At 41.9% G+C, this 21,939-nt stretch overlaps 2 protein-coding genes across 2 annotated transcripts; one reads left to right on the top strand and one right to left on the bottom strand.

Moving 5' to 3' along the window:
- The first annotated feature begins 2,764 nt into the window (after positions 1–2,764).
- Positions 2,765–7,824, top strand: nrros (negative regulator of reactive oxygen species). The gene is made up of 3 exons (XM_071485837.1): positions 2,765–2,903; positions 4,433–4,547; positions 5,769–7,824. Exons 2-3 carry the CDS (start codon positions 4,446–4,448, stop codon positions 7,725–7,727), a joined length of 2,061 nt encoding a protein of 686 aa, XP_071341938.1. The 5' UTR covers positions 2,765–2,903; positions 4,433–4,445; the 3' UTR covers positions 7,728–7,824.
- A 4,714-nt stretch (positions 7,825–12,538) lies between these two features.
- On the bottom strand, positions 12,539–21,725 carry sh3glb1a (SH3-domain GRB2-like endophilin B1a). The gene is made up of 9 exons (XM_071485838.1): positions 21,545–21,725; positions 20,979–21,120; positions 20,014–20,142; positions 19,282–19,415; positions 18,380–18,472; positions 16,009–16,098; positions 15,116–15,216; positions 14,374–14,608; positions 12,539–13,770 (listed from the first exon to the last, which is right to left on the bottom strand). The coding sequence occupies exons 1-9, from the start codon at positions 21,605–21,607 to the stop codon at positions 13,663–13,665; spliced, it is 1,095 nt and encodes a 364-aa protein (XP_071341939.1). The 5' UTR covers positions 21,608–21,725; the 3' UTR covers positions 12,539–13,662.
- Between the last annotated feature and the right edge of the window lie 214 nt (positions 21,726–21,939).

The raw sequence follows: 21,939 nt of genomic DNA on the forward strand, positions 1-21,939 counted from the left end.
ATCTGTTGCATACATACAACTGTGAACAGGAGAAGGCCTCACAAATATAATAACACATGCCAAAAATAGGAAAACTACATCAGCAGAGCAACAGTCAGCTTTCATCGTCAGGATGTTATCACTGACAAAACCAAAAATAAGCTGAATCACCTCCTCTGACAAACAAAACATTTAAGGCTCCACATTGCTGATATTTTTTGCAAATACATGTCATTTATCTAATCATTTACAGAATGATTTAGGACAGCAGTGCAACACTGACTCTGTTTTTGAATTTCCCTGTCTCCTCACACAGAGCAGGCTCTCCACCTCCCTGTCAGTCTGTCCTGTTCACACTGTCAGTGTCTCCACCTTGAACTGTTTTAACCACGCTGCCTGTCTGTCTGTCAGTCAGTCTGATTTCCTCCGGACACTGTTTCTAATTGCAGTGTCAGTCTATCAGATGCTCTACCTGTTTCCTGTACAGCACCATCACACCTATTACAGCTGCCTCAGACTGACTTTGTTCCCACCTGTCAATCCCCCACATCCCTGTGTTCACGTGAAAAGGTTCGACCAGGACAGATCAACACAACCAGGATTTCTAAAATGTCTGATTGTTGCCTTTTTTGTGAATAAAATATTGTGAGAAAATGTATTTTTTTTTGTGTTACAGCTTTGTTAAATCCTGCCTCATTTGTGTTATGTCTCTGAGGACGTAACATATCCGTCTGTCAGACTCAGTCCACCCATCAATTTGGTCAAGACTCACACATCTCAACAACCATGGGATGGATCGCTATTAAATTTGGTGCACATGTTCATGGTCCTGAGAGGATGAATCCTCGTCATGATTTTTCCACCATGAGGCTGACATCAGTGGTTAATAGTGAAATATGACTCAAAGGTTACCTAACACCAAGGCTCTCTGCTGTCATACTTAGAGAAAATAAAACTGACTGACATTCAAACATATAGAAATATCTTCACATTATAAATCATCCAAGTTTCCTTTATCTTAAGTCACAAACAATGTGAGACTGACTAGTAACTTTCGGAAACCTCATTTTTTGAGGGCTGTAATACATCCTGTATCCACAAGGGGTCATTGACCATCTTGATCATACAAAAATGTGCTTTACACCACAGAACAGCCTGGTCACGTGCAGAGTGAAATGTCAAGAAGACAGAGGTTGTCCACCTTACTCTTAATTATAAATCTGGTATCAAGTAGGTTTTTAAACTGAGTCTGTTTTCACTGATCTGCAGCACAGCAGTAAAATTTATAACTAAACAGAAGCTTAAAATATCAAGTGTATGTTTGAGGTGGAGGACGTGAGTAACAGGTGAAAAATGAAATTTAAAAACAGTAAACCTGAGACACTGAGAATCATCGTCACGTTGATAGTAGACGTCCTTATTGCCCACACACCACCCCCTAACCCCTGGGACTTTACACCCCAACTGCCACATCACGCCCTGCTCTCCGAAATAGAATGCAAATTTCCACTCTGTACCATGTGTTGATGAGGCCTCAAGTCCTGAAACCAACAAAAAATAGTTCCCAGATTTCACGTGTGCTGCACATGTTCACACTACTGCACAAGTCCACTGGTGGAAGTGAACATTGATTGACACAACTACTTAAACCTGAAGCCAGTGGGCGGGACCTCACCTGTGTCACATCATTCAGCTGTGAGCAGTGTGTGTCCACTGTGAAGATGTTTTAGTTATTAACAGGTCAGGGACTGATCAGAGGTGTTGGGTGATTAACAGTGAATCAACTGTTAAATAAGTTTGACACTTCCTGTGTTGTTGAGGTCTAACAAACTGCAGAATGAGTTGAAAGATTTGCTGACAGTGAACACAGGTCAGTGGTTTTCCACTTTGTAGCCTACAACCTGCTGATGTGCTCTGTCTCAGTCCAGTAAATTCACCTCAACATGGACTCTTATGGATTAGAAAATCTTTTTGCCACTCAAACTTACAACAGAGTCAGAAGTGAGAGCTTGAGATGTCCAGTGTGAAAACAGGAAGGAATCACTAATGAATCAGCTCTCCAAGGACAGGACCATCACTTCCTGTTTCCTAATTCCTTATTCTTGCACCCATGGGCAAGTACTATGTACAACAACAAGTTCATAAATGGACTTAACCAAAAGACAAAACCTAAGGTGCATTCAGTAGTGGAATACAAGGAAGACTGAGGGGTAGACACACAGTGATGACTGAAGGTACTTGAAGAAGCCATGTTGCAACTAATGTTGAAAATAAAAGATTAGAGGACTTCTCCATTTCTCACCTAGTACACCCTGCTGTGATATGATTTCCATCACTCATCGCCTTGATTCCCTCTCTTTGTTATTCGGTGCAGGAGTGCTGTGACCCTGCAGTACATTAGTGCATATACACAGAGTTGATTGTCTCTTAGTGTATGTATGTGTGTGCACTGTGATGGCTGTTGCAGTGAGAGGCCAAAAAAATCAGGCAGGAAGGGTGTGTTTGTTGAGTGGTTTCCTCTCTAGTTGGTTGACTGATCAGAGTGAGCTGAGGGTGTGAAGGGTGTGTTCTCTGTGGGTTTTTGTGGTGGCAGTTGTGCTACCAACCTTAGTTGACAGTACAACAACATTACTGTCGTGGTGTTGAGAGGAAAAAAAACTGCAGTGCTGGTTGAAAGCTGTTCAGCCTGCACTCGCCTTCCTGTGGCCCTGGGCTTGAGAACCTCTTTCTGATTGCAGCTTGTCCATGTGACTTGGCTTCCGTTGGCTGCCTGCTTCCGTGAATAGTAAAAGAGAGGCATCAGTGCTTCGGTGAGAGCAGAGGAAGGCAGCTGTGAGAACACACTCTGCAACAGCGAGTCAACCAGCGATTTGGTCAGGAGATCAACCATCAGTGGCTTGGGAAATCTACACCTAACCACCAGTGTAAGTAAATGCACTCTGCATGAGTCTACTGCTGCAGTATGCGCTGACACCGTGACTGCTAAAGGAAGCTCAGTGCAGACTTTATCTGAATTAAGTACGGTGCAACCTGTTGTCTTGTGTTTTGACCCCTCACTGACCACCTGCTTTTGAACTCACTGTAAACTTTTGTTAAAACAAATGTCAGCGTAATGGAAGAGTTTTCAGAATATGTTTATGTCATTTTCTGACATGAAGATCACATTTATCTTAAATCAGCATTTAATTCATCTTTATTAATCTTCTTAAATTGCTTTGTATTGTGTTTGAATAATGTCACGAGACATTATTAAACATCTAAAGTTTAAAAAAACCAAATGACAAAATTTGATTTCAGTCTAATAATGCTGATATTTAGTTTCAGTTTATATCTCTCAATATTATATGAACATGTCACATTATTAATCATTATTCAGATGAATGAAACTATATGCTGTGCATTTGTGCAATATAAGTGGGGTTTATGTTGTCCCAGTTTGTATGTCATTATTATAGATCATCATCAGAAAAGAGAAAGTACGCCGCGAAATGTCTTTTCAGTGTGTGAAAGATAACATAGTTCAGAAACTGAATAGTGTTATTGCCTGCAGGTAATTACTGTCAGCCATGTAGATTGGCTGGGATGAAGTATTTATTTGAATTGTGGTGAAACACAGCAGCACAGTGATGAGAACACAGAGATAAAATGTTATTATAGAAAACAAATCAGACAGAAAGTTGTTCATGTGAAAGAAAAAGACTGTTAAGGGTTTTAATGGCACCCCCCAAAACAACATTTCTCGTACGGCCACTAAAATACAAATATTAAATGTGTGCGCATAAAAAAGGAACGCGAGGCCTCCACATTCAGTGTGCGTCACCCAGTGGTTTAAATTGAAATCAGGGAAATTTCACCAAAATGTCCAGCAGCTGTTCTCAGGATAAAATATATTACAGAGACAACGTCTAGTTTCAGGATCCAAATCAAAAATTGATTTAAAAATAATACATAACATTTTAAAAAGCTTTTAACTCTGGCTTTACTGGGACGTCTTTCCACACTGTACTGGGTCATATACAAACAGAAAATGAACCACAGATTACACGGTGTTGACACGAACACTGTAAGGATGACATACCTCCACTGAGAGAGGCATGAACTGGATGCACCATTCTCACATTCATCAGGTCAACATTTAAAACTTAAGATAGAGCAGGAATAATAATTCACTCAAAGCTGCAAATGACTGTGCCTGTCCACCACTTTGACCCCCACACTTCAATGATTGTTTGATAATCAATGATTTACGGTGGAGGAATTGATTTCTGCAGCCTCGCATGCACAGAGGACTTATCTTAAGACATGCTACTCATATACCAGACATCACATGCAAATTGTAACTCAGGTATTCACAAGTTTGAAAGACAATATGTTAAAAATTTTAATATAAAAGTGCCCTGGTCACAGTGAGGCATCACTCAAAGCCTTATTTCTCTCCTTCTGTCGTCAACAGTAAAGATGTTAAAATGCCGGTCCACGGGCTCACTCCCATCCTGCTTTGCTTGTTACCCGTGTGGATAATCCTGACACAGGTCTCAAGTCATCCACATCGCAGCCCATGCCAGCTGGTAAGATGTCTCTCTGAGTACGGTCTGAGGAACAGACACAGAACATTATTTATGTGTGGTTTTATGAATGTTGTACTGTCAGAGTGTCAGTCTAGTGTTAAGAAGAAACACTGACACAATTTCAATAAGAGACGGGGTGATAAACCCGTTTATGTGAACATCCTGTAGGAAATAAAACATTTGATGTGCTCTGATATTTCCCTCATAATTAATTTACCAAATAATCCATCACAGTTAGTAGTTAGCAGTATTAAATATTAAAATTATTCATTATCTTCAAACTAACACAGCCCACCCTTTAATAAGGCCTGGGTAGTCAGATCTTTTATCAGGAAGACTATTTATCAGCCAGACAAAATCCATTTAACGACTTACTAATATTAACAATTGCATAGTACAAATGTGTTAAGCAGTAATTTGTAATTTATTTAGCACTAATAAAAACAATTGTTATGACTTCCAAGGCCTTTATGCAGCACAACATGAGCACAACACAAAAACAAATGCCCTGTGAATTAAAGAGCAAGTGTTATTTTGACTCGTCGAACATCATATATAAAAAAATAACATTAAAAAAAAAAAAAAAAAAAAAAAAAAAATATATATATATATATATATATATATATATATATATATATATATATATATATATATATATACATATACATATATACACATACATATACATATATATATAATTTTATAAGTTTTAATGTTGTGGCTCGTCAGTAAGTACCAATGAGTAAAGAAAAAAGTGAAGAACCTCTGCTTTTGATTGTTTGAGGTTGATTATTGTGGTTGTTTTTACAATCTTTCAGCCAGGAAAAAATAAGTAAACTGGTTTATTAATAATCAATACATTGTTTCTGTGACTGTTAATATGTGCAGCTACTGTGTGAGTGTTAATGTTTTTTTGGCTGGCCCTATGAATTAAAGATCTGATGTAATGTCAAATGAAAAGTTGAGCCATCAAACATCATGAAGCAACATTTTCTTTTTCCTGAACCTACTTAAACAATTGACTGACAAGATTAACAAGCTTCTTGGGGAATAAAAATGCCTTGATGCAAAACATTCTTAACAAGTCCAGTTTCTCTCATTCCAGAAAGAAATCCAGTCTCTGTAGGATTTCTTAAAAGCCAAAATATTTCTGTCCCACAAGCAGACATACAAATACACTAGCGCACAAATTTAAGGAATATACTCTCCTTTTCTCCACAGATACAAACAACAGCTCTCTGCAACAATGCCAAGCTCTCCTCTGTGCCTTCAGGACTACCACACAACATAGAGGAGCTTCAGCTTAACTGCAATCAGCTGCAAACACTACAGGATGGCTCTCTCCTCCAGTACCCCTCATTAATCACCCTGAGCTTAGCTTCTAACAGTTTGCAGAAATTAGAATCAAACACATTTCAAGATTCAAAGTTGTTAGAAAGCCTCAATTTAGCACATAACAATCTTAGTGTTGGCTACACAGAAACCAGCCATGCATTAAAGCAGCTACCTGGTCTTAAAGCTCTGGATCTGTCTGAGAATAACCTTGATGATGAAATGGCAGCTGCTCTTCTCAAAAATCTGACGTCCTTAGAGTACCTCAATCTTTCCGGAAACGTCTTACAGAGACTTGATGAGACCTCGTTCAGGGACCTCCACCAGCTCAAAGAACTCGACCTGCAGTGGAACATCATGTTTGAGATTGATGGCGCCTTCGACAGCAATCCCAAGCTCCAGCGGCTCAACTTGGCCTTCAACTATCTACCTTGCCTAACAGACTTCCACATGACTCAGCTGGTGGTCCTCAACACCAGCCACAACTTCATTGAGTGGTTTATCTCCAGACAAGACCTCAATGACACTTTCCAGCTAGAGACACTTGATCTTTCCCATAACAAACTTCTCTTCTTTCCTTTCTTACCCAACCACAGTCACTTACGGAACCTTTACCTGTCCCATAACAGCATTCAGTTTTACGAACACTTGGCTGTAAATACCACGTTCCCAAACTCGACTACAACTGTTGAGTTCTACAATGTGAATAAGTACACAAGCAACGTGACTGCTAAGTTGTGGGATGACAGTCTTCATGGTGACATCTCCTCTCTCGAGATTTTGGATCTAAGAGGAAACCAGGTGGGGTATTTCCCCCAAGGATTCATCCAGAAAATGCCTACCCTGTCCAGACTTCAAATGTGCACAAACTGTCTGGAAACCTTAAATCTAACTTCTGAACAGTTCTCTGGCAGCTTGTATGAGTTGGACATCAGCAACAACAGGCTGAACCAGGTTGTAGCCGACGAGGGTACGCTGACCACTCTTGGCAATCTGACATACTTTAACCTGAGCCTGAATGATCTTAATTCGTTACCCTTGAGATTATTTTCCTCACTGCCAAGCCTCAGGTCAGTGGATCTCAGCTATAACAACATTGATGTTTGTCTTTCTGAAGAAGATGAGATCAAAACAGACACTATCTCAGCTTGTGTGGACTGGAGAAACATTATGTCCCTTGGGCAACTTTACCTTAAAGGATGCAACCTTAAAACAATTCCATCCACTGCGTTCACAGGGTTGCCGCTAACGCACCTGGAACTGTCTGATAACCCAGGACTCAGTGTCCAACAATCAATACAAAGTCTCAGCAGAACTTTACAGCATCTAGGTTTAGGAAACACTCACATACAAGACTTTGACTTCTCACATTTCAAACGTCTGAAGTTTTTAAACATTTCAAGGAACTATCTTGCCCATCTTCCCCCTTCACTTCAGGACCTTGACCTGAAAGTGCTTGACTTGAGGGACAACAGACTGTCCACTATCCCCCCAGGTCTGGCTAATGCATTAGCTCCAAAACTTCACATTGTTTTCCTCACAGGAAATCCGTTCAATTGCTGCCAAACAGAATGGTTCAGGACATTTGAAAAAACAAAGATGATCAATATGGTTGAACAATCAGACATTGAATGTGAAGATCCTGTCCGAACAACACACAGACTGCAGCACTTACAGTCATCTGTGTGTTGGGAAGAAGGTGGGGAATCTATATTCTGGTACATTCTGCTTTTTGTGCCCATATGTCTTTCATTTGTGGGCATTTCAATTATCGTTCTGCTCACCTTCAAACCCAAAATGCTACAAAAATCAATTAAAAAGAGGTGTTTAAAGCGTACATCTTACTGATACTTTATAAACCCTAAAGACAACTGTATTCTGTACAGTGTATTTTTGAGAAATGTAACTGAATGTATTTTGGTAATAAATTCAATTCATTGTAAAACTGGCTACATTGATGAAAAAGCAACTGTATGTAAACAGTTTTCAGTTCATCACATCGTTTGTGTTTTTAATTTAAGTGCGGTTCAAAACCAGGCCCCAATCCTGATACCCTGATGTAAAAATGTGGCTGAGTTTTTGTGGGTGTGTGTGTGAGCTTGTGTGTGGGTGTATGTGTGTGTGTGTCAACATATGCAGAAGTAATGTGATGCAAGCTGTTGCTATAAGCAGCAGAGGAAACATGAAATTTCCTGTTTTGCTAAGATGTGCAGCAACTGCCCAGTTCTGTATCTCGAAGAGGAGGGGTTTGAGGTTTCCTTCCCATCAGTGAGACTCAGATGCAGCATCGACATGAAATTCCAATGTGTCAGTGCTCACGAGGAGCTGGTCTGGACCCGTGTGTTGATACTTGCTTGTCCATTCTGCTGTGTACTTGGCAGAAAAAACAGTGACAGGACATTAGGTTTAAATAAATGTGTACAGAGACATCACATTACTAAACAGGAGACAGCATCATCAGTTTGTGGCACAGAGAAGAATGACAGTGCACTCCTCTCCCTTTGGGTGGATGTGTGTAGTTGCTCAGGAGTGAGAAGGCTGATAGATCAGTGAATAGTTGTGCAGAGTGCTGGAGGCCTAACCAGAGAGTAACCAAAATACCGCTGTGGTGATGCTCAGGGTCATGGTGGTTGGAACATAAAAAAGAGAAACCGGAGCGAAGCCTTGTTAAAGCCTTGAAATACCAGCATTGAGTGAGTTTTTGCTGTTCCCCTGCAGGACAGAGAGGATTAGTTCTGAGCATGGGTTCAAAAAATGAGAAAAGAAATAGAGTCAACTCAGGGCAGCAGTTATCTAGATATGAGGGCTGAAGGATTTTCATTTTCTACCACTATTCAGTTACCAATCAGTAATGTGAATGACTCATCCTGCACTTCTAGACTCATTATGAATCTTGAAACCGCCACTACTTGCGGATATCAAGTTTAAAGGTGCAAATTGAGTTTTTCAGTGACTGTCAGGAAATGAGCAGCAGGTTGTATAAAATAAAGAGGTGAACCTGGACTGACAAAGAGCTACGGTTTGGCCTGACCAATGGCCTTAGAGCCTGATCACACTCGGAAAGAACTGGGAAAGAGACCATCATGTGCAGAAGACACTTTGCCATCGGTCACAGATTGTTGACCAAGAGGAATTTCATTTGATTACTCAGCTACATTAGGTCAGGAGTGAGAGGAGAGTCATATAATAGGTTAGAGGGCATTCACACAACATGGCAGCCAAACCGTCATAGCTTTGCTCAATAGTTACCTTAACATGGTGTGAATGTACTAGATGTCCATGCACAAGCCATATTCAGAGGCGATCAGGGACACAAGTGACCACATTCATTCTGTATGTAAAGTATAAGACACAGCAAACCTGCTAAACACACAGTGATGCAATCGTTTTGTCTTCATAACAGCTTGGCTGTGGTTATGGTTCCGTACATGAGGTGAGTTACCAAATATGCACCACACTGTTTTCTACAAGCAAGCGGCTGAATGAAATGACAGGTCTCCCTCTTTCAAGTAGTGGTCACATTTTCTCACAGATAAACGCAAATTTGAATGGAGAAGTGAAATTTGGCCTCAAGTGGTCTAATGAGATTCATATGAATTGCATTCTGACAGCAGCTGTGTGTGTGTTTGTGTTAAGACTGAGGCTAAGAGGTTGTCAGGATCTCGTGTGTACTAATATGAATGTGAATTAGTCCCTGGTGGCAGTGAACAGGGGTGAAGACAACTGGTGGTGAGACGTGTGGATGTAGTGTACAGTGGTTTATAGTCAGTCTCAGCTGAATAGAACAACTGAGTGTTTCAACATCAATGTCACAATGAAACAGAGGACAACAGAGAGATCTACTGGTTGGCTTTTGTCCTGACATGCAGTGTGAACTGTGCGACCTTATACAGGTGTTTTCCTTTCTAAACTACATCCAATCAGTTCAGTTTACAACAGGTGAACCCAGTCAAGTTCTAGACTCATGTAAAGGATATTTAAAGCAAAGAGGAAGCAGGTGACCACAGCAAAGAGTCTGAATTGTCCAGACATGTTTTCACTTTGTCATTATGGGTTCTTTACAATGATGTTTGATCCCTTTACAATTAAATCTACAAAGAATAAAGATAGATAGATAGATAGATAGATAGATAGATAGATAGATAGATAGATAGATAGATAGATAGATAGATACTTTATTTATCCTTGGAGAAATACAAATTGTCCAGCAGCTCATTAATGTATTCAGTTAAGATTTATGTCCATGTCATGATCCACTGTCTTAGTGAACTTAATAGCTGCAGTAAATGCTCACATTAGCATGCTTTTTTTAACCATTTTAGTGTGGTGTATTAGCATTAGCATGCTAATTTTTGCTAATGAGTGCTATGCACAAACTGCTGTGAGACTGATACAGATGTCGTTTTATCCGACAGCTGCCAAGATATTTCTTTTTTTTCTTTTGTGGCTTTTTATGCCTTTATTTATAGGTACAGTGAGAGAGAGACAGGAAAGTTGGGGAGAGAGAGGGGATGACATGCAGCAAAGGGCCGTAGGTCAAACTCAAACTCTGGGCCGCTACGGTTAGGACTAAGCCTTAATGGTAGGCGCTCAACTAGGTGAGCCACCGAGGCGCCCGCAGTGCCAAGATATTTCACTCAAACCCACAAAGGTTGAAGTCGAGGAGTCACTGGAGGAAAACCAGGAAATCTTAGATCTTCAGACTGATGGACCAACTGACTGGCTCAACCCAGGAGCATGGCTAAAGCAACACGGCCTTAGTGGTGATCAGATAATTTGGCAGTTGCCTGTTACAGTGTCAAACAGTCTCTTCAGCAATCAGATAAGCAGCAGTTCTTGATTTCAGGTTATCGTCTCTTTTTCACCTTGTTTTTTCCTGCTTTGACTTCTGATGACAGATGATCAAACTCACATTTGTTTTCACGCTCAGACAGACTTGAACAGGCTGGTCACTGTCTGTCAGGGCGAATGTGGAGCTGCCTGTTGTGAAGCTGTTCAGACAATATTTTGCAGACCATCCTCTGCAGTAGTGACGCATCAGCTGACACAGCTCTGCTGAAGGTGGACTAGTGCTTTTACTCAGAATCCCTGTGCGTCAAATGAACTTGATGTCATGGTAGAAGTCAACAAGTATTTTCTGTTTTCTGTGCAACATATGAAAGAAAATAAGCACTGATGAAAGAGGAAGTGTTTTTTCTCAGGCGTGCTATCACTCATCTGATGTGTGAATTGGTTGAGGCTTACTTTATCCAACCAGGTGGGGTTATGTTTAGAGAGATACAGAGGTGAAAGATAAGAGAAATGAATGTAGAACACTGTTCAGCTGGACACAAGCTCACAGCTGTGGTTTCATGAGGACCGCTGTTTGAGGTGATGCTTTATTTCACTGTCCATTCGTTGTTTTTTTTCTCTCTATTTAGGTTTTAGGTTTTACCTTTGTACACTCACTGTATCACAGGCTGCCAAGGTCAGAGGTTAGCCGTTACATCTGAGAGGCTTAGTTAATGGAAACTGGAAACGTTGCCCCATGTAAGCTGATGTACTGTACAAGCAGCTTCTCAGTAAGTCAACAGTCAGTTTGCAAAACTTCACTTCCTCTTCACCCTTCCTGCTCTTACGATGGGGCACTTGGCAGTGGACATGCTGATTAGCCAGGGAGCTCTTCCTATCAGTTGTTCATTTAACTGAAGGTTTTAAAGGCTCATTTTATAAAGCTGTGCTCAGCGAGGAGATCCTTGTGACACATAAGGTCAAGTGAGGCCAAATATTCCTGCAAATATGTATCACAGTCCAGGAGCCTTTTAAATGAGTCAGAGGGATTTTCAGGGTGTTGGTATGTTTCTGGTCTGCAGCTGCTGACACTGCAAGTCACTGGGGGGTCGGGAGAGAGGACAAAGTATCACCAGGGCAGAGGGAATCTACTCTGCCTCTGCCCAGAAAACATTCTGATTGAATTTGTGAAACATTTCAGAAACAACTCTGGAAGAACCAACAGTGAAGATCAGTCTGAAGAGTTCACTACCAACTAATCTAGACAGGTGTGCTTCAGAAAAATGAGCTTTCATTTAGAGGCAATTTACTGCACGTGGCCTCTTTTACACACTCACTTAACTGAAGAGCTGTGGATTATTTTGGCCTTGGAGCATGGTGGGAACTGTGAGTCAGTGTTCACCTGTCCTCCCACTCTCATTGTTCACAGTGATGTCCTCATGACGACTGTAGAAATGGATTTTATCGTTGTAGATCTTCCGAGGGTTTGAGGGTCTGACATGTGCTTCAGTGAGTGAATGAGGGAAAAGGTTTTCAACACTGGATCTATTCTTTAAATGTACATAGCCACGTTTCCTGTTAATTCTTCATCTCATACCTCATGTGTTGTCATTAGAGACATGAACAGCTGTCATCTGAACTGTTCATCACTGTGTCTCTGTCTCACGTGATTCTGCCACATTACACAGTGGATCCTCAAGATGTCTCCAGTTGTATGTGGCACAGGGGGACCTGTTGCTCTCACAGCAGGCTCATGATCACGCTGCCTGTTCTGCCCTCCAGTGGTTCAAATCATACACAGGATGGACCAACATGAAGGCCACATTTAACTCCCAACACCCCGACACTGCATGCACATTCACACCAATAAAAACAATGAAATCTTCAAATTAAGTGATATTTTTTATTTTAATGCACCACGTTGCATATTTATTTTACAATTGTACTCTATCTTATCAGTTACACAGAAAACACAAAGCAGCTGTGAAGTAATATACTTAATCTCCCAGAATGTAACAGGACTTTTTGATAAACAGGTTCAGGGGAAACTGACAAAGTGATGATGATAATGGCAATGTAAAAAAAAAAAATTTAAGTTGTTACTTCCTTTAAAGTCGACCAAAACCAGAGGCACTAAACATATCACAAATTGTGTATTTCTGACCAATACATAAATTAATAATTTAATCAAGGCAATGGCTGTGGTCTGGCTGATAAATGGAAACTGTCGGTAAGTTCAGGGAAACATCAGGGTTCAATACAAAGAGGAGACTGGACAAAGTCTCAATACTGCTGGTGTAGCTGCGAACAAGGCCAGTGGTTTTAGGTAGGCAGATTCACTGAGACAGGCACTTAATATTAAGTTTGACATGTGAGTTTCATATCTGCAAGGTGGCTCCACCGTCAGTCAATGCACTGAACAATGTGTTTAAGTCACTGTGCAGTAAAGCTCCATGTGAATAAAGCTGATGCACAACACATATGATACTGTTTAAAAAAACTATTCAAATGTAAGATAACCATAATAGCTACTGCAGCATAAGATTACAATCATAAAATAAGACTTAAAAATAATCAGCATCACTCTCCACTTCAAACTGAAGTGCATTTTTGCCATTAAAACAATGGATCGACCGTTTCACTACTTGCAAAAAAACACAAACAAAAAACACCCATCACATCAGAAGCATTTAGGTCATCTGGTATATATATGGTAAACAATTTAAAAAGTTACAAGTTGGGAGATGTTCTGGCACATATTGCAGATTGTATGGCATCAAACACAAAGGCATGTAAGCAGGTTTTACAAATGTACTGCAGTTGCATACAAACTCATCAGGGAATGGGTCCATTTCCTTTCCCTTTGCTCAGATTTATTCATTCCAGCTCGAGTCCTCTAAAACTCAGACTCCATCTTCTTTTCACACAAATCAAACTCATCCTACAATGAAAGAGAGTGAGGCCCGTCCCTGCACACTATATAAATATGGGATCACAGCTGGTTACAGTGGGCTCAGTTCAGCAGCTCCAGGTAGGTGATGGGCACTTTGCCCTTCTGGTTGCCTCGCTCACCCATCAGCCAGTCTGAGTCCATGCCTGGGACGCTGCTGACTGTGATCACCTGGAGAGACAGGGGGCACGGATGATGATACAGGGTTTCTTATTTAAAATGGTTCACTGCATCACCTGTTATCAATGTTTCATTCAAGACAAATGACTGATATAGTAAGACTTTTATGCAGCGATCATCAACCTTACAACCACGTCTGAAGGTGGTTATATGTTACTAATGAACCCTGTTGTTATCAGAGGCAGTCGTTGGCTCAAAAACTGGAGGGCAGACTGGAAAATGTTTGTGAGTAGCTGAGAGAATGAGGTAATGCTGGGTTCATTGTTAAGTCAACCACAGGCTCGTCATGGACAGTCGTGTGCTTTTCCAGGAAAGGGTGTGGCTTATGTTCAGCTGCACAGAGGTTACTGCAGAGGGACAGCTGAGAAGAACATGAAGCTCAGTTTGGGAGTAAATTACACTTCCTAATGTTGTTGGATGAAAAGAAACTGGAATACAAGGCAAGAAAGGAAACAACAAAACGAGAAAACCTACAGTGTGTGTAGAAAACTGCACTAAAAATATAAAGGAACACTGAAATGATCCTTGAATGTTCTTTTTTTTTAAACTCCACACTAATAAACTTCTAGAGCGGAGAGCGTGTCTCTGGCTCACCTCATCAGCCAGTAGGGAAAGCTCGCTGCTGCTGGCGGCATCGTAGTCGTACAGGACTCGGGCCTTGCGGCTGCCGTTGGAGCTCCGCAATTCATTGAATCCGCCTGACGCCGCAGAGCTGCCGTGGCCTGCAGACACACTGGGCAGGGAGGCTGACACTGGGATGGTGGGCACCGAGATGCTGGCCCCACCCGACACTGAAGACTGGTTGTTGTTGGAGAAAGACGAGGGGAAACTGGTGGGAGGGAGAGGAAGATGATGAAGAGTTCCCTCAGCTGTTCCCCTGTACAGTCAGGTGTTATCTCTGTGTGGAGGTGTTCCAGTGAAACTGACTTCTCTGTGAACTTACTCAACATTCAGCATTTTCCTCTTAAATGAAAGGTGTGAATTGTGTGACCCTACGTGAACTTCAGCTCAGATTTTATCAGAAGAAAATTCGTCATCAAGGCTTTTTTCCAAAGACGGTGAGACAGATGTGACTGAACAATCTCACAGGGAAAACATCAGACAGGGACTGTGGTGACTGAGTGCTCTGTGAATACAACTATTATCGAAATGAGTCTTGACTCCATGCAGGTTAGCTCAGAGGTTTTCAGGTGAGGTTGGCTTGACCCCTGAACCCATCCTCACTAGATTTTGTGTTTCAGAAAAACTTGTGTGTTCATCTTTATGTCTTAACTAACAGTTTATGTGTGGTAACATCAGTCAGTTAGAAATGACTGATATTCACCAGGTAACTCACCTGCCCAGCTGCTTTTGGAGATCCACCATGTACTGGTAACACTGTGCGTAGTACGTAGTCTGGGCCTCCACAAAGTCATTCAAGCAGCGTAGGTGGTGTGCCTAGAGAGATGTGACACAATGACACACTGTTGTTTAGCACTTTTCCTACATGTGTAACCCAAGAACTACAGATATCTTTAGGATTTTTGTTTCTGAGGTTAGACTTACAAGACAGACATGTTTCTATATCAACCACCACCAGTTTCAGATTACTGGCAGTGATGTAATCAATTGACTAATGAGTGCTTTGTTAACCCATAAACTATTTCGCTTGTAAAAATATAAGGAGCAGACCAGCAACCAATTAGCTTAACTTAGCATAAAGGCTGGAAACAGGGGGAAAGAGCTAGCCTCACTCTGTCCGACAGCAGATAAGTCAGGAATAAAAGGCGACTGGCTGTAGCCTTATATTTTTTCAGCAGACAGATGTCAGTTCTATCAACCTGGTATCAATGAGCTCATCTCCCAAAATACTGAAGGACAACCAAAGTCTGAGGAAATAAACTACTGATGTCACTGGTCTTTAAACAGGAAGCCTGTGTTAACCTGTGTGTTTGTGTAACCATAGAGCTAAACCTGGGATACCTCGGCCTCTGCTTTTTTCTGTTCCAAGTCACTGAACATCATGAAGGTGTGATACCAAACAACTGCAGTAGTCTGTTAATAAAAATATCACAAACACATTTGGTGTTGCCTGGATTTGTAGGTCATTTTTGTAGCCAAAACCCAGCAGCACATCTTGACCATCCTCCACTGGAGTTCTTTATCTAATGACTGAATGATGAAGGCAGAGGCCTGAGAGAGGACATGTTCAACCCCACCTGTGAACCTGGGCTGAGCGTGACTACATACGTGGGTGCTGCTGACGCCTTCAAGCAGCAGCCGGGTGATCTCTGCCTGCCGGTCGAACTCGCTCTGGGTCATCCTCAACTCCTGCTCTGCCTGAGAGATCAAAACAACAGAATAACATCACCATGCACATCTGGGTCACAGAGATCCTAACAAAATATCTACCGTGTCTATAATCAGTGCTGTACAGACCGAAGGACTCACAGTCAATGTTTCAGGCAAACAAAGAGGTTTGATGATATGTCCTCTTTTTGAGAATGAAGCCAGTCGGTGTTTCCACCTCTGACATATGACATTATGGTATCTGAATGGTCTGACGCTCATTGCAATTTGGAAAAAAGACATTACATACTTGTAATAATCAAATTCATTTGAAGCGAATATCAACACATAAAAATAAACACAAGATCACAAAACTAAATGAATCCGTGTATAGAATACGACATGATATGGAAGACAGAGGCAGCAAAAAAAAAAGTACAATAAAATAAAAAAGTCTGACATAACAAGACATAACAGTAAGAATTTGTAAGACTGGACATGAAGGAAAACCATGGAAGAGCATGAAGTTTGTGTCCTGAGGGAAAGGTTTCCACTTCCTCATATTGAGCCAAAGGTTCAATACGAGACCTGCTGAACAATGGCTTGTTGTGACTCGCTAAAAAGTCCTATAAACATAAGGTCTGGAGCTGAGACTGACGGGGACAATGGTCTCACTGTCCTGAGCTCCTTCCAGTTTACATGAGAGCCACAGGGAGAGGTGTGGAGGAAGAGTCTACAGAGTTCACTTCTTCTACGCCTTTTCCATGAGATCCCAGTTTGGAGCAGACAGACAGGGATCTACAGCAGCTGCTGACACTAGTATCAGGGGGTTTGGTGTGTGTGTGTGTGTGTGTGTGTTCAATTCAAAGATGGCTCCAACATTCCACTCACCTCTGTCACTTCCTCTGCTCACATCTGCTGCTTTGCGTTTTGAAAACAGTGACACAGTAGTTAGAGCTACAGCTGCTGCACGGCCACAGCCAACACAACACATCCTTACACTCTGTGTGTTTGTGTGTGGGAAGGACATGGGTAAGGATGAAAAATGCAGCACATAAAATATTTCTCATCTTCAAACCGCCTCAGATCCCTGTGATGGTGCAGCCAACAGCGTCTTCACATGAGAACGAATCATCCTCTAAGCAGAGATTAAAGTGCCACAGCTGCTGGTGTTAACCTGCAGAAACCTCCTGTAATTAGGTGAGTGCTTTCTCTTTCACCAGGGAGTGTGTTTACTCTGATAGTGTTGACAGGATACACACTTGTTTGTAGAGTTTAAACACACCAGCAGACTGTCAGTAACCACTAGGCAACCCAGCTATTTGGAAAAGCTAAATAAAATGAGTGAATGACAGACCACAGGGATAACTTGGCTCTGATTACACCATCATCTGATCATCTGAGCTCACTGCGTCTCTTCCTGCATTTACTGAAGACGGGGCTCATTTACTCTGGATGCTCTGAAGACTGCAGCCAAAGAGCTTTGCTGGGATGCTGCCCAGTGTTTTAATGTCCATCCCTGGCTTTGATATCACATCACACTGTGTAGTCACACTGTCTGGAGTTACTGCCGAAGATCAGCAGCTCAGCTCAGTTTTTGTCTAAACTGTTTGTGAAAGGTCTTGGGTCAGATGATGAAGACTGAGGTCTCATCTTCAGACACTGTGGACTGGTATACAGTGAAGAGTGGGATTAACATAACAGACTATCTGCAGCTTTTAACAGTCAGACTTTAAATGGTAGTTAGAATCAAATTCCAGATCAGTTTTGCACATGGATATTAATAATCAGAAACTGGCAGTTCAGCACAACTGAGTGTTTACTAGGACCACTGAGATCAACATATAATTTAAAACTGTGATGGTTCTTCTTACTGATCCTAATCGTCATGCTCCAACATGACACTTGGAATAGGACATCATCTGACAAAGTTTCTTACAAAGCTCAAATCTAAATTATGTGTTTGAAAGACAAAGACACAAATAAAAATCAAGAAAAGGGCGACATCACAGAAAAAGAAAACGACTGTCTGGAAAAAGGGAAGTCTGAACTCATGTGACTGTGCTGAAGTCACAAGAGATAAAATGGTCAGTTTGGGTTGTGTAACTTGGTGTGTCAGTCATGATTTGTGTGACTTCACACAGATGGACAGAGGATACGCCCAGGCGGCTTTTCCTCCTCTGAAAAGACATCGGCTGATGATTTTAGAGAAAACAGAATCCACTAAAACTGGTCATTAATCAGCATTAGAAAAAACAAAAAACATCCAGGTCCAAATTTACATTCACAATAGTGTGTGTATGTGTGCGTGTGTGTGTGTGTGTGTACTTACCACAGCTCTTGCGTCAGCCATCCTGGCTTTCTTCAGCCTGGTTTTAGCTGCATCCAGATCCAGGCGTTTGACCTGCAGCAGCTTTCTTTCTTTCTGGAAACAAATCACAGCACAAGCACCAAATACTAATCAGTGAAACATGCGATTCACACTCTCACATTCAAAATTACATCATCAAGCTAAATGCACAGGATCAATTACCAATGGGGATAATCCTAATTATCAGAGGCATGCTGTGATTCAGGATACCTGGGCTGTAGCTGAGTCCATGATGTGGCCAAAGGCTGGTTTGGTGTTTAGATTTAGGTCAGGGCAGATGTGTGCCCCTCTTCATCAAACCAGCTTACTATGGCTTCTTCTCTCTTCATCTTTTTGCTCGGCAACATTTCAATGAATTGCTGAGAAAAATGCTTCTAAATAACCATATCTTGTTGTAGACCTATTCTTACTCAACCAGGAGTAAGCAGTTCCTAACTTAATGTGAACAGGCCACTAGAGTTGTACCTCCTTTACATTAAAAATCTTACAATGGTTGGTGGTTAAAAAACTTTTGAAAAAGAGGCAGGAAGTAGAATGTTAAAACGTGACTGCAGGTCAGAACGGAGCTGAGGAGAAAACTGAGTTTTCCAATTATAATTATGGAAAAAAAAACACTGAACCTCTGAAAGGATTCTTCCTGAATTTCTGACCAGACCTAAATTTGTGAAAGTGTTTCTACACATTTTATAACAAAGAATGAAATGTGTTTAAGACTCAGGATTGTGTGCAGAGTTCATTATTTTATCTGATTACTGCAGCTGCGATAAAGGGACAGTCTACACTCACTACAATCACTTTGAACTGGTTACAAATAAAAGTTTAAAGTCCAGTAAAAAGTGAAACTGATTCAGAGTCCAACTCACCAGGATGGTTTTGAAGTCGCCCTCTAGAAAGTTTCTGAAAGGTGTCAGGAAGTTAATGGCAGAACTTTGGATGAACTCCCGCTCTGCCCCGCCAATCTGTTTCTCTGTCTCACCACATTTTATCAGAGCATTTCCTGAAATGTTGAGCAACACAAACAAAACTTCAGCACTGCACAGGAGACAGCAGAGCAGCAACGGTCTCATCTATGGCCTGAACAGTTATGACTTGAGAAGACACGGATACCAGAAGATCAATACAAAAAGCTGCTGTTCAAAGTTACAAACAGGCCATGGCCACAACTGTGTGGTGACAGTGTATTCTGACCAAGGGAAACTGTGGCAGGCGATGATACTGATGTTCAGAATTATAGCAGAAGAACAGTGAGCGAATGTTCTCCACAAACTGTCCAAATGTTTACAAACCAAAACTACACAGAATATTGAAATACCAAACAACCTTTTTTGTGCAAACTTGCCCAACAACACATTTCTTCAATTTTCGACCATTTCATTTGTTTGGTAAATGGAGGAATACCCCGGGGGAGGATTGTATTTGTCAAGCTGCTACTTTGACTTGTAGAATCAGTTACACCAGCAGCCTCTCAGCAACCCCCCCCCCCCCCCCCCCCCCCCCAGGCTGGTATGAGGCACAGCCACAGTTTCCCAGAATTCAACAGGGATTTAATGTTCATGTAAGTTGTTGTGCATCAACCAGCTCAGTGTGTCACTCACCATAGGCAGTTCCAGGACCAAATTCATTTCCAGAGTCAATCATGGACTGGCCCAGCAGCTCATGGTTGTTCATTCGTGTAGGGACTTTTTTCTCCAGTTTCTCATACACAAATTCTTCGAGCCGGACATCTGCAGTTTGCAACAGAAAACTCAATTACAAAGTCATGAGACTACAGTAAAAGGAGCCAAATGCAGGCACTGGCTTCAGGACACTGAGTCCAAACAGCCTGACTTACATCTGAAAATGAAAATGGAAGCTTTCATAATCACAACCATCACGTACATCATCAAGAAAACACTCTGACATCTTCTGTCACACCTTATATGGATTTGTTATTGCATGAATGAACACAGGCAATCACAGCCTGTATATCTGTGGTAAGTTGTGTGAATACAGGACAAAGCAGAACAAATCCAGTTGACCATATCCAAGACTGTTACACAAGGCTGTAAGCAGCAGCTGGTCTGTGTGTGTTTGTTGTGCTACAGTAATATGGCATCATGGTGTGAACTGAGGCCGATGCACAGCTGACCTTACAGACTTCACAGACACCCTGCCTACTGACTGTGTGTCAAACACCATCATGATGTTCAGTGTTTTTATATGGAACATATCACTGGCAAATAAATTCAGGTTTAAGTCATTGAGCCTCACCTCGGTGCAGCCACCACTGTCTGCAAAAAAACAATATCAACTATTAGAACTAAATTGACTGATGACTATTTCCAAATATTGGATTCCTATGGTAAAGACTGTGCGGATGGATCAGTCTTATAATGAATCTCATTAGTCAAGTAACCTGAAAATGTAATGATTAGTAAAGTGAGTGGTGGTAAGTTGACAGATCTGTAAATGGGGTTTTGAGACTGTCCCTGCAACAGAGGGGGCAACACAGAGTCGGTACCCGCTCTGGGGGTCCGACTTTAGTCAGAGGTTCATGACAGAGACAGCAGTGTGGTCTTACTCGGGTTGGGCTGCAGTAAGACTTCTGTCTGCTTCATAATCCTCTCTGTCCATTGCTTGGTGTTCTCAGCTCTGACCAACAGGTTCTCCAGATGGGCGTCCAACTCTGTCTTCTCAGCCTGGCCCAGCTTCTCCTCTGTGAACTGACACAGGAAATATTGGGTTATAGTGTGCACATGGCTGTACTGCTGTCTGGAGCGGGATTCTCGGGGCCGAGGTGTCGTGCAACCCCGCTAACGTCGGCATGGCTGGACGGGTTAGCATAACCCAACACAAACGTTATCCGCCTGTCTGCTGCTGCTGGCTGTCTGCTGCTTCCCGCGGCCTGCTCTGATGGATGTGCTGAATAACTGTAACACAGACTGACGTGTGGCGGGACCCGTTTAAAACCACCCTTCGGAGTGAATATGTTTAGCTCAGCAGGACATATCTTCTCCCAGCTGATAATCAGCGACACAATAACAACGGTAACGTTAGCTGTTCAGCTAGCAGGCAAGCTAACACTACTTAAGCTACTAGCTAACGTTGGTTAACACCAACGCCCACGAATGAAACGGTGAAACATACCTGTACCGCGCGGCTCAGGAAAGTACCGGCGTCTGCGGCGAGCCGCTTAACGTTAAAGTCCATGACACGGCGGGGAAAATAACCACTTAATACAGCAGCTAGCCTGTCTCACAGCCCAACGGCCATCCCCACAGAAAATGCCATTGATGCAGCGTTTAGTCAGAGGTCCACCCAGCTGTTCCAACAAAGATAATACATCGGCAAGATAGTTCTCGACTCCGGTGTGTTCCGACAGCTGTGAGAGAACCAAACCACACCGTCCAGAAAATTTACAATAAAAACTGAATGTCGGATTTTTGTTTTCATGCAACAACCAGGAGAACACAGAGAACTGAACGTACACAACACAATCTTCTGATAAGTGTTGCTCTTCAGTTCAGTCTACTGCCTCACAA

Source organism: Trachinotus anak, unplaced genomic scaffold (genome assembly GCF_046630095.1).
Source record: "Trachinotus anak isolate AG129_WGS33_773 ecotype Australia unplaced genomic scaffold, CSIRO_AGI_Tana_v1 ptg000009l, whole genome shotgun sequence".
Classification (NCBI taxonomy): Eukaryota; Metazoa; Chordata; class Actinopteri; order Carangiformes; family Carangidae; genus Trachinotus; species Trachinotus anak.